This window comes from Gambusia affinis, linkage group LG05 (genome assembly GCF_019740435.1).
Source record: "Gambusia affinis linkage group LG05, SWU_Gaff_1.0, whole genome shotgun sequence".
Taxonomy (NCBI): domain Eukaryota; kingdom Metazoa; phylum Chordata; class Actinopteri; order Cyprinodontiformes; family Poeciliidae; genus Gambusia; species Gambusia affinis.
In genome coordinates, this window is record NC_057872.1 from 27,501,861 (window position 1) to 27,515,943 (window position 14,083).

The 14,083-nt window shown below is 38.0% G+C and overlaps 1 protein-coding gene across 1 annotated transcript in view; it reads right to left on the bottom strand.

Annotated features, from left to right (window-relative positions):
- Positions 1–14,083, bottom strand: part of bcl3 (BCL3 transcription coactivator) — a 23,135-nt gene continuing 9,052 nt past the window's right edge. The window contains exons 3-9 of the mRNA XM_044116410.1: positions 12,043–12,151; positions 5,228–5,429; positions 3,382–3,470; positions 3,182–3,259; positions 1,363–1,530; positions 877–976; positions 1–793 (exon numbers count right to left, since the gene is read on the bottom strand). Coding sequence (XP_043972345.1) covers positions 687–793; positions 877–976; positions 1,363–1,530; positions 3,182–3,259; positions 3,382–3,470; positions 5,228–5,429; positions 12,043–12,151 — 853 coding nt within the window. The 3' untranslated portion in view covers positions 1–686. The remainder of the gene's footprint in view (positions 794–876; positions 977–1,362; positions 1,531–3,181; positions 3,260–3,381; positions 3,471–5,227; positions 5,430–12,042; positions 12,152–14,083) is intronic.

Consider the following 14,083-nt stretch of genomic DNA (forward strand, 5'->3'; position numbering starts at 1 on the left):
TGAAACTGTTGACCAAACTTTATAAAAAAAAAGTCAACTTTTGACAAGATATGAAAATAGATACAGGCATACAAACACTAACACTGAAACAAGATACCATTTCCAATCTCGCTTGCTTAAATATGGAGGGATTTGTTTCCTTACAGTCTGTAATGAAAGGAACATTCACAAAAGGAATACTGGAATCTTCAAATAAACTTTGTATCACTGTATGTCCTTAAAGCCTCTTTCATTTCCTAAAATATTCAGTTTATGGTTTGACATGTATCAAAAATAAAAAGGTAGGAATTCTGATTTTATGTAATTTACAAATATGTGCAAGTAACTCAAAAAACGACAAACAAAAAAACTTCTACATTCATACATGCAGTTTCCCCATTTCTGTTCATGCCGACTTGGACATGAGGAAACTCCTAATTTTTTTTAATGTCAGCATTACCCAGAAGTTTTATTTTTATATTCACAAGATAAGTGTCCAAAACAGCAGCTGTATGATTTGAGATGCCTCATCTGGCAAGGCAATAAAAGCTCAGAAGGCCACATTTGGGATGTGGTCCAGTGTTGAGTCTAATGCTGATATTTTCTGGCTTTCCCTCATATGAGGCAAATCCTTTGCTGAATGCCCTGAGTTTGATGAGTAACTGTGTGGAGGTAGTTGCAAGATCCACTGGAAATATTGCACAGAGCTAGAATAGTGCAGACAAAGTCTTTAGGGGATCGGAAGCACTAGGAAGGAAGCTGTGTGGCGTTGTTGGAGGTGAAGATCCACGACTGTGGTTTGAAGAAGGGGATCCTAAAAAAATTGAAAAAGGAATAAATGAGGAAGTGAGGAATTTTTATTGACTGAGCACAACTGTCTTTGTTAAATGTTCTCACCATTTTCCGTATAGCAACTCTGATGCGGTGAGCCCGATACACAAGGCTGCTCTTGAACTTTGATCTGCTTGGATCCTCTTCCTCGTAACACATCTGTTATCTGCAGAAGATTTTAAAACTTATTTTAGGTTTTGTGCAACACACTGGTATAAGTACTTAGAAAAACAGAATACTACAACTGGAGAAAACATTGCACCATTTAGGTTTGGCCACTAGAGGGAGGAATGCATGCATTTTTGGCTCTACCCTTTTTCCACTGTTTTAACCTGAGCCGAGTCAACTTGGTTTTGCAATTGTTTGTGTTTGTTCTGATGTAACTTTAGTGAATAGGTGGGATTTTCCATATTGAAATTATGGTGAGACATTAAAGTGTCAACAAATACACAACTGGACATCCCTCGGGGGTTTTCCTGCTTTCATGAAATGAGATGTTCCTAAAACCAGCAATCTTAAAACAGAGTTTAAAAAATGCAGTTATTTTCTTACTTTTTTATTCTTGGCCACCATCACTGGCGTATCATTGTGGTAGTTCTTGAGACTACTGTCTGCTCCGCTCTTCAGCAGCAGCCGGACGGTATCCACCTGACCTCGGCCACAGGCGATGTGCAGGGCTGTGTTCCCGCTGTACGACTGGCTGTTGACGTCACAACCACTCTTTGAGAAAGACACAACAGACTGATTCATAAAGAAAACCAGACAAGATGATGCTCAACATAAAAAAAGCCCTGCTTCAGGATGGTTTGATCGTAACAAGATAAAGCAGAGAGAGTAGTTTCAAAAGAAATGTGATCAAAACAGGAAAGAAAAGTCCTCATATGCACAGTTCCGCAGGTAAACGCAGACAATGAAGGCAGTCCCACATCATTTCCCCCCATTTCTTAGAAATATGCTTCTAAAAGTCAGAAGGAAATAAGTAAAAACCCTATAAGGTAAAAAAAGAAGCTTAAGAGAAGAACTTGAAAAAGTATTTATATCCATTTAACCTTTTCTAAATTTAGCTACATAACAACCACAAACTTAAATGTGTATTATTCAGATTTTAGTTGACAAACAACATAGAACATTATTTTGAAAAAAAAAAGGAAACAATTCCTAGTTCATTTTTTATTTTTTTGCTACAAATAAATATGGTAAGTTGGTTAGAGGACTGTATTTGCATCCATATCCCTTTAATCTGATATTCTAAATAAAATGTAGTGCAATTGACCTTTCTAATAATTAGTTCACTTCTAGCAGAGTCCGCTTGTGTGCAATTTGATTTCAGTAAAAATACAGTAGTAACATGAGAACGTCAACCACATCATGAAGACCTAGGAGCAAACCAGATAGGGATACAGTTGTGGAAGAGTTTAAAACAACAGTAAGTTACAGTTAAAGTATAAACATATCAAAGCAAAAATAATAATGTTATTTAGCTATGGAGGAGCTGCAGGAATCCATGGCACAGGTGAAAGAACTGTTGACAGGCAATTAGTACTCCACAAACCTGCCATCTATGGAAAAGAGGCAAAGAGAATATCATTGTTGAAACTAAGTACTAGAAGTTTGAGTTTACGACAAGCCAGATAGGAGACAGTGCAAACATTAAGAAGGTTTAGTCATACAAGTCAAAATTTTTCTTTCCAGCTTTCATGCACAATGCCATGCATGTCAGAAAACTAGCAAAGGAAACCTAAACACACCATACCAATCATGAAATATGGCAGTGGTAGAATCATGCCATGGGGATTTCTTTTCAGCAAGGACATGGAAGAGGGTGTCAGATGAGAAGAGTGGTAGAGGTAAATACATGGCAAAAAACTTGCTAGGCTATGATAGAAGTGGAGGTTCACCTTTCAGTGGAAAAACAATCCTGAGCATTCAGACAGGGCTGTTAGGGAAATGTTCGGAATGCAGCATATCTATGCGTTAGAAAGGCCCCGACAATCTGTAACGAGACTTGAAAAGAAAACTTTCGACTAACGTTCTCAAACCAATCTCACCATGCTTGGATTATTTTGCAAACAAAAATGGGTAAAAATCTTTGCTTCTAAATCACTCAGTTGTAATTTTGAATGAAATCTGGTGGAACAAAGCACTGATTCAGGGGGCTGAACGCAAATTAGTTTTATTTTAAAACCGTGAATCATTTACATTTCCTTAATTTTGTTCCATCATGTAAAATTTAAATAAAACACATTGAAGTTTGTGGTTGTAACAACACTAGATCTGAAAAGAGTCAAGGGCTTTGGTACTTTCTCCAGACACTGTAGCTGTGTCACCAACCTTTCCCCCCTTTCTTTCAGTTACCACAAAGCATAATTACCTCAATGAGGAAGTGCACCATATCTGCATTATTGCTTTCCACGGCATGCATTAGAGGACTCTGGCCACTTTTAATGTCCTGATAAGAAGAAGAATAAAAAACAACCATCAACATGATAGTCAAAGAACAAAGATACTTGCCACGCTGACCTTTACATGCTGTTTAACCCACAGTACAGAGTTTGTGGATCTGGGACTGACCATTGCGTTGATGTCTGCTCCTGCATCCAGCAGCATTTTTGTCAAGTTTTTATGGCCTTGCAGCACAGCCAAATGAAGAGGACTCAGACCTGAGGACATAAACAAGTAAAAATTCAGGTTGAAATATTTGGCTCACTTTTCCAACTTTAAAAATGTATAATTCACAATAGTGTAAAAAACACAACATGAATTTAAGTCACAAGTACTGCTTTAATCAATGTAAGTGGCCAGATATGTGTGTACACAGTCACGGAGTCAAAATGATACTATTTACCTTGACTTGTAACTGTCATGCAAGCAATGTCTTCTGTGCTGTGCAAATATTAAGACTTGACAAACGGAACAGACTGCAGAGCAAGGAAACGTTCTCATCCCACCTACATAACCTATAGCTCGCAACCCCCACCTGAAAATAAATTGACCTTTTTTACAGCCCCCCACAAACTGTAATGCACAATTGAGGGGGTGGTTTGTGTTTTTTCAGGTATACTCAGAAAAGGTGAGAGCACCAAGCAGCCGTGGAAATTGAGCCAGACTTTAAAAAAGACCCAAATAGTTAAAAAAGGCTACTAAAGTCAGATTGAATTAACTTTTAATTCAAAAGTAGAAACCAGGCATTTCAGATGTTTAAACTACTGATACTACAAAAAGGTTTTCAAGGCAGCAACTAATTTATAAAATGTGGGAACAAAAAAAAGGACTGAAAAAGTTATGTACAATTTTACAAACAAGCAGACATGAGCTCACAAAATCCCTTAATGGAAATAGTTATCTTAGATCCTGTTCATCTCATCATCATCATCACCATCAATAAATTAAAATATATTTTTAAATGATTGGAACTGGATTGCCAAACTAAACTCAACTCTCAAATGTTTTGTTGTTTGCTTTAACCTCCACCAAAATCCCCAAAGAGCTGTGCAACGGGTATTATAAAAGCAAATGTTGTTTTGGGTGGACAGCATATAAAAACTATATTATAGGTAGGCATGTTATTTTGTTGACTTTGCTGATCTGGGTTTTCCCCAAATAATTTCAACCTTCAACAAAAGTTATTCTATCATCATGTGATTTTAAAACAAACAAGAAACATGTTAGTGTTAGCCTAGAGTTCAGCTAAGTGATATCATCACCAGAATGTAAGACACAATTTTATTGCTGATTGCAGTGATATAGGTGATAGTAAAAATATAAAAATCTGTGACTGTCACACAAAACAAACACTGCACAACATCATATGTTAAATGGAAAATGGCTACACCTATGTGGAGTAATACTTATGTTCTCACCACTTATGCTTATTAAATCTAGTGAATTATACTATTGCACCTTAAAGCTATTTAGCTGTCAAGCATATAAACAACATTTGTTTTATTTACATAATAAACTGGGACCTGGTATGGGTAAACATCTATTCCTAGAGGACTCTGATTCATATCAAGCTTAAAAAAAATCCTCATCAGGAAATCTCTAAATGGAATGTGGCACAACAAATTACATTAATAACAAACAGTTGGAAAAGTGAAGACTTGACAGACGGAGCAGATCCCATAAATGATTGATATTTCATTAATTTCAGCCTGCATTTAATGCATATTTTTAGCAGGTAAATGGTATACCTGAAAAATCACTGTTCTTATTGAACACAAGAAACACCTGTAAGTGAAACTGGCAACAAATATCAATATTCACAAAGAATAATATTTGTTGTTTTAGAAACTGCATGAAGTAGACACCACATGTCACAGCATCCAGTTAGGAAATGTTGTTAAGAGAGGTGGTGATGTAACAGAGATTCTGTGCATATGGCTTTGCTTTAAGCAGAAGAGTACACATTATAACTCACCTTCAAAGTTTCTGATCTCCAGGCAGGGTGAAGATGAGGAGAAAGACAGCAGCACAGACAGGCATTTGAGCAGCTGATATTCACAGCAGAGATGGAGTGCTGTTTGGCCATGGCGGTCCAAGACAGCAGGGTCGGCCTCTGCTCTCAACAAAACATCCACCATGTTCGCTTGCTTGGTTATCACTGCCAGATGAAGAGGGGTCTAAAGGATAAAAACATTCAGTTTAGATAAACCAGTGTACTTAAGAGCATGGAATTAAAAAGTATTTTGCTTTCCCAAAAAATACCAACACTTTTTAATTCTGTTGCACACAATAGAAATGTTTGCCAATTTCATGATATTTTATTCTGACTTCAAAGTGATACTTTTCTTTCTTTCCTTCATTTGCTGTTATAAATACATATGCTATGGCTCACAAAAACAAAGATATAATGACTAATTACTCTGAGGCTGTCAGAAACAAATAATACCAACACAAATTGTCTGTATGGGATTAGTGCCCAAGTAAAATATCAATTGTGACATTTAAAATCCATATAAAAAAAACACCTTTTTTTCATGCCACACAAAAAACTGTATCGCAATTGCACAAAAAGGCATTTGATCACTCATAATCTCATCAGCAGAATAAAATCAAGCTACTCCTGTAGTAAGTATTATGTAAAAACCAACGATCTAGAGTCAGTGCACAGCTTCATTTATTACAACTAAAAACCAGCAATCAGCCTGAAAGCTGGGAGTAGTGATAGACTCTGACCTGAACATTCAGAGCCACATAAAGACAGTTACAAAGTCGGCCTTCTATAACCTGAAGAACATTTCCAGGATTAAAGGACTAATGTCTCAGCCAGATCTAGGGAAACTCATCCATGCGTTTATCTTCAGTCGTATTGATTATTGTAACGGCATCTTCACAGGTCTGTCCAACAAATCAATCAAACAGCTACAGCTGATCCAGAATGCTGCTGCTCGCGTTCTCACTAAAACCAGGAAGATAGAGCACATAACACCAGTTTTAAAGTCTCTCCACTGGCTCCCTGTAGCTCAAAGAATAGACTTTAAAATACTGTTGCTAGTTTATAAATCACTGAATGGTTTAACACCACAATACATTAAAGATCTGCTGCTGTTGCATCAACCTTCCAGAACTCTCAGGTCTTCTGGTTCTGGTCTGCTCTGCATCCCCAGAACCAGAACCAAACGAAGAGAAGCGGCATTCAGCATCTATGCACCACAAATCTGGAACAAACTTCCAGAAAACTGTAAAACAGCTGAAACACTGACTTCCTTTAAATCTCAACTAAAAACCCACTTGTTTAGAGTTGTATTTGAAACGTAATCAATTACAAATTTATTGACGGAATCTGACTTGGTGTTCTGTTTTGATTGTTGATTCTACGTTGCATTGCGTCTTTGTGTTTGATTTGATGTAAAGCACCTTGAAATGCCTTGCTGCTGAAATGTGCCATACAAATAAAATTTGATTGATTGATTGATTAGTCCACAGTATATAATGGTAACGTGTCAATATACAGATTTTTAATAAGCGAACACACTGAGAGAACAGCAGTAACAAAGTTGGTTAGTGGTAGCAATTGAGAGATAAAAAGCCTTCTGAACTACAGGAAGGGGAATCCCCATCTTGTGTATTCAGCAAGCAGATGGGCATAGTTAGTTTCAATCTAGTAACATATATACATATATTATAATTAGTATAATTATAGACTAATAAAATACCTATGGTCTAATATTTGCAGTCTCTTTAAAGCCTGAATTATTATGGGACTAAAACTACATGTAGGTTTATTTCTGCAACACCAAAGCCAGTCACTGCTATTAAGAGACCATGAGCTGCAGTTGCCTATTCTTGAATATAGACAAATACACTTGGCTAACACACCCATTTTAAAAATAATAACAGGATAGAAAAAAGCAACTCAGTTGTGATATGCCTTAGTCATTTCCAAATTACAAAACTTCTACTGGTGCACAATTGATTCAGCATAGTCTGAATCAATTGTGCACCATGTTAACTTGTTAGGAGGAACCTGTTCATGACTTTATGAGTTTCACATGATCAAGTGTGTTTTCAGAATCAGCTGAATGAAATATGGTAAAACAATCCAGGATGTACGTAGAGGTCATCATGAATGATCTCATGATGACCAGACCAGAAGGACACCGACCACCTGCTGTTTTAAATTAGGCAGTAATCAGTTCCAAATGTGTCATAAAGGGAAGTTTTTTATTGTGGGATTTTCAGCTGCTACTCAAAGTTTCACAAAAATGAAGCAATCAGGAACAAACTGTTGTTCGAAGTTTCACTTTAGTTGTATTACTAGTGTGTGTGTTCACACCCACTGACATTGTGTTCCAGTAAAGACTATTTTAAAAAATCCTTGAGCCATGGAAGAGCCAATTTGTGGAATTCTTCCTTTGTGTCATTGTAATGTTCCTTTCTTTAACTCTTGCTTCTCTGAAGTCTGACTCATATTGACAGATGAGCAAAGATGTGAAACCATTTCCGTAAAAGTTTTACTGTAGCTTGCAGCATTTGGAGTTCATTCTTACACTGCACTTCTTCCAAGAATAATACTCTGATTATTATAACTTTGCAAACTGTACGCGATGCATCCAACACACTTAATGATAATGCCTGGGTTTTCATTGTTTTTGGGGGACCAATAAGCATCCTTAAAATGACTGGCGCGATGCCTGGAGTACGGAAGCCTTTCTCCTCTGGGAGCTGCTGGTTCAAAGCAAACAGCTGGTAGAGCGCTGCAGGAGTATTTATACAGGTGAGCGGATAGGCTGAACACGGTGGGTGGCACAGTAGTTGATGCTTATAGTGCAAGTGTAGCTTTACGGACGAACCGCACAATAAATTTCATATCATGGGTGGCGGAAATCATCATGGCGGTACATGACTGGTAGATGAATTTCCGTAAACGGGATGTTTACGAAGGTGCCGTAAACATCCCGTATTGCTACCCCTACCCCCGTTCTTACTTCTCACTCTCGTCCGCTGGTATACCAGTGGTTCCTTCGTCTCCTCCCCGGACTTACGTTCGTCAGTCCCCTGGTATTTTCTCCTCTCCACTCCCATCTCACGTTTGTTCGTTCGCCTGCTCCCCACCCCCACCACTCCTAACTCCCCCAACTCCAGGCGACATTTCCCGTATTCTGAAACCCAAAGCTTGACAGGTATGGGGCAAGGTGAGAATTCATCTATTAAACTCACTGAAAATGAATACATAAACTAAAAGCTGGATCATAGACATTTTTTATAAGCGTTTTTGCGAGCTTGCCTCTTTATTATTAAATTGAATATAATTTCAGATTTCTGTATAACTTTTCTTCAGGTTAACTTCTTCAAGTGAGCTATTATTGTTACATGTTAGTTTTCTAAACTACAAAAAAGTAACTGTTAATGATGCTCAAAAATGAATAATTGGACTGATATTGATATCCAATCGTAACACCAGTGTTATGCCAGATTTACCAATATTTTATTTTAGATTTTTTTTTTCGGTTACTCGCTTCATCGTAAGAATTGATAGATTACTTGGTTAATAAAATATCCATTTACAACAGCTCTACCTTACTGTAATGTCCACAAAACAATAAATTACTGGAGATGTTTGTCTGTTTTTTCCCCCCAAAATTTAATACCAAATATGTATTTAAGAGGAAGTATCCTATACTAGCTTTCATAAATAATCTCTTTATCCAAAAAATATCTTTCCTTATATTACCTTTTAAGACTCTTTTCTGCCCTCCCCACTTTGTGACTTATGACTTTGCCATAAACTGCTCACAAAATTATCTGTCCTGAATGATTCAGAGAGCAAATAATTCTGCAATCCGAAGCCTTTTATGGCCTTTTAAAACAAACCACAGAGATTCAGGCCATAGTTTCTCGTAAAAGGACTTCAGTGACTAAGCAAAACTCTTGCATTTGATAAGACCTGAGGTGGAGAGGGAGAGCTAGGGTGGGGAGGCACAAGAATGAGGAAAAGAGGAAGCGGTGGAGGGTAGTACAGGGGAAAGACAGGATAAGAGGGAAAATCCCTTCTCTTTCCCTTTTAGTGTGTTCTGATATACAAACATTCCTGCAAAATTAGCCAATCAACATGCATGACGGGAAAAGACGAAGAGAAAAGAGGTTTATAGAGATAAAAAACAGCCCGAGGCCACAGACAGTGCCAACCAGACACAAACATGGAATGCAGCACAAAGAGATAAAGGCCTTCTGCAGAGAATACTGAAGGGCAAAGTCAGTCATGTTGCACACATAATCATATGCTCTTACGTCAGTATCGTTGACAGTTATGCTGATAGCATCTGACAGTTTATCAGTTCTGGTTAGAAACTGAGATCTTAAAAATATATACGCAGCAACAGATATGATAAAAAAATTTAAAAACCAATACTGAGAGAGTGAGGCTGACAGACAGAGAAGCACGCGCAGGAAGGGAAAGTCCCTGAAAACTACCCTCTGAACCTCAGTGCAAGGTATGTTGAGAAACAGCCCTGAGCATTGCAGGCAGGGAGGGGAGGGGAGGGGGGGTCATGTGACTTCTCGGAACAAGAATACTAAAAACACACAAACACACAGTTGTTTCGTTTATGTATGTGCACGCATGCACACACACACATGCAGACACACACTCTTAAGCAAAAAGTAAGCATGCCACCAACATGCCGTAAACTAGCGACACATTATTGACAACAGCAGGTGCATATAGATGCATGTGTTAGAGTTGGCACTGCAAAGGAAATAACTGATTAAGTTTTATCAATGTTAGTACCATGCACAACATAATCAGCTGTCAAGACCTTGCAGAAAGAGAGAGAGAGAGAAAAAAAAAGCTGTGTGTTTTGGTTGGCATGACCGACGTGGGAGTATCAAACAGCTGGCTCCAAACCAATCATGTGAAAGGAAAATCATTCACCGACACTTGCACAATTGTTCAACAACGGTACTGATAGTAACACTCTGTCAAAAAGTTCCAGATGCAAAACCACAGAAACCCAGGATTTGTCATCAATATTGGAAAAAGAGACTGCATAATAATTTCGGTCTTTGGGAAGTTGCTTAATGCTGGAAACTGTGTCCAACTTTGTCAACCATCTTTTTTTTTTCTTTTGTTGTTTTGAAAAGTAAAAAGTTCCCTGGCCTCATTTAGAAAAGTGCGTTCTTTCTGCCTGGTATTCTGTCAAAACCACACAATCTGGTAGGCAAATGACTGTGATGGGACCTGCGCCTGTGAATCTCCCCTTTGGTTATAATTGCATATGACACAAAGTGTGTATGTGTCTTTGTGTTTTTATGCCTCTGCGAGGAGTGTGTGTGAGAATGTGTTGCGTGCAAGCATTTCATACACAGGGCAGACACAGGATATCACAAAACCTATACTGTCAAGCCTCAGCGATAAGGAAAAAGAACAACCGATGATAGCACCGGCATTATTTCTGGTAAGCATGCCTGCAGCGTCCTGTGTGGTGTGAAACCCCAGCCCTGAGAACGACAGCTCTTGCACTGCTCAGGTGCTTTTTTTCTGTTGAGGGATGAAAAAGATACAGCTGGCAGAGACCAGATAAGGAAGGCAATGAGGTTAAGACAACAAAGGGAGGTAGAATGTGGAAGTATTGTCTTAAAAGAAGTAGTTGGGAAAAGCCTGGATTGGGAAACAGTCAAATGTAATTATTTGAGAACATTCCGGTAAGCTCTCTTTAGGAGACTCAATGTTTCAGTGAAAGTGTTTTCAATGTATACCATTTGTTAATTTGCATGAGCGCAAAGTCCAAAGTTCCCTTCCACATTTTGAACAAAAAAATATTTATAGCCTTTATAGAACAAACGTCTATAAAGGCTATAGGAAGATTAGCATTATCTTCTGACTTGAACAATAATAGGGCAGCCTGCTTACAATCACTAAAAAAATATATTCTTGAGGGCAAAGTGATTGCAAAACAACTATGGGCAATTAATAAATAAATAATAGTAGAACTTGGAATAGACACAAAGCCCTTCCCAGAATGCTCGTTACTCTGGTTTATGGCAAGTACAGGTGGAATATCCAGGAAGGGTAAAATTTACCGCATAAACCTCAGACACTATGCCAGGAAGAGAATTTGACAACACAGCACAAGCAAAGGAGGAAACCAAGGCGCTTCCTCTTTTATTCTCCATTATGCTGCAGTTACTAGCTGATAGATATGTTTTATATATTGTCTTATTTGGGAAGATGTGACTCAATAAACATTTTAATCATCAGAGCAATTTTTAGCCACTTTACTTGTTAAGCTTTTTCTGCAATACAGTTATCATTACCTGAACAATAATCAGATAATTGTATTGCTTTTTCTGCAATACACTTATCATTACTGATAAGAATTTTCTGATCAATAATCAGATAATTGTATTACTTTTTGTGCAATTTTGTGCATTTCCCCCAAATCAAAGTAAAGTCTTCTTTGAGGAGTAATTCTAAGTTGAGCTGTAAGTCTATGGTGGGCATGTCCAAATCAATTTTCATGTGTTTAAGCGGCCATTCCAAGTTAAGTCTTTGTGGAGCAAGTTCATGTTGACCCTCAAGTCTTTGAGAAACAAGTCTAAGTGAAGTTTCTCGCCTTTGTGAAGTAAATTCAAAATTCAGGAGTGAGTATGGATATGCAATATTGTTTGTCTTAAGACTCAGTGTTGCCCTGTGAAAAACAGTACAAAGTGTACCCTATTCATTATCCGTTACTTCTGGAGATAAGCTGTCATGATATTAAATATGCCATTAATATAAATGCATTATTTCACCTGACGAAGATTGTTGTAGATATCGAGGCCTCTTCGAGCCAACGCCAACAGGTGGATGAGTTTGTGGACGATGGTCAGTTCCCCTTGAACCACAGCTATATGGAGGGCTCTGCAGAGGACACAAATACAAACATTTTCACTCAGTTTACAAGAGCAGCATTTATAAGTATTCAGCCTACTCAACCAAGAATCTGGCAGTAGGGGAAAATTTGTGACAAGAATAGTGTTATTACTTTAGAATAATCCAAAACATGCAGCATAGACTTTACTTCTTATGTCACTGGACTCAAACTGCATTCCTCAAGGGCCAGAGTCCTCCAACTTTTACATGTGTCCCCTGTCTTACATGCTTAAATTAAATGACTAAACTGCCCACCAGCATGAAACCAAGCTCTACAGAATTCTGCTAATGAGCTAATATTGGAACCAGATGTGCTAAGGCATAGAAACATCTAAAAGTTGCAGGACACTGGTCCACAAGGAATGCAGTCTGAGATCACTGTAAAGTGTTTACAAAATGAAATCCCCCCTAATATAAGTTGTAAACAACAAACCAAAAAAATAAGGAAAGGTGTTGCCATTCTCATTTTGCAAGGCTCCAAATACATTAAGCCAACAAGACATGAAACATAAGAATTTACATGCTTACATGTTAACTCGGCATGGGTTGAAACTCAAAAAATATTTTGTACTTTATTTAAATATTCTCACTGAAAAATTACAGCATTAGCCTAAAAGACTGGAATGAGAATCAAAGAAGAAAAACACTGTAGCCTGTGCCATAGATGTACAAGTCTGACTCACAGTACTCTTATCAAGCTGCCTTAGTGGGAAACCACTATCTGTGGTCTGTACGTGAGGCAAAAGAACACAGGCTAGAGTTCAAGACAGGGAAGGTGCAGGAAACTGAGAAGGGGGGAAGGCATGCAGTTGAAAAGCAGAATAGCTTTTTTGTCTTTTTTACATATTCTTTCTCATACTATCAGAAGAAGCAGCTTCCAGTAAGAGCCAGATTTGTTTCATGTCACATCCTGTTGTCACTGTGAGAGGCAGCATTCGTTTTTTTTTTCTCTGGCTTGCTTTGTGTGTTCTAAAATCTGTCCATGAAGCTGCATGGTTTCTTATAGGGGCTTTCTGCAGGTTTGCACTGCCAGCTTTATGGATCAGACAAAATCAGTAAAAGACGTTGCAATTTCATAACAGGGAACTTCTCGATAAATCTACCTATACACAAACTTATGAGGCCACAAATTAGTTTAATGGTGAAAAACGCTGTTGCACTTCCTGTCAATGATGAATTTCTGACATCCATCTTTATCTTGTCAAACAGAATTATATTTTGTCTTCACTTGCAGAACAAAAAATAAAGCCAAATAATCAGAAAAATATGGCTTGCATAAGCAGACATTTATATCCCTAAATAAAGTCCAAGTGACTGATTGCCTTTACAACCTCCTTAGTATAAAGAATGAGTGCAATTTAACATGTATACATTCTGTGTTCAACTTCTCTAAGGACTGTTCAATCCATCCTCTTAAACTACGAAGAGTTTGACAAAACTGCTCAACAAACTGGTTGGTCAAGGAAAACCTCAATGAAAGAAGTAGCAAAAAAGCCTATGGTAACTCTGTGGGAGCTGCAGAGATCCACAGCTCAGTTAGAATAATATGTCACTATCAAAACTACAAGCTGTGGACTCTAAAAAGCTGAACTTTATGAAGAAGTGGAAAGCAGAAACCATTGTTGGTAAAAAATACCATGGGAGGCCCAGTTTGGAGGGACAAAAGAAATATGTAAAAAGATACTCTGGTTAGGTGAGCCCAAAACAAAACTTTTTGGCCCTCATGCATACGGTTGTGTGGTAGACAACTAACAGAACATCAGCTGAAGATGCCGTTCCCATCATGAAATACAGTGGTCCCAGCATCATGCTGTGGGGAACTTTCTTTCTGCAGGCTTAAGAACCTCTGATCACACCATTGGACAATAAAGGTGATACTGAAAGAAGACCCTCAACCATGTTGAGATTTGGATTGAGGGT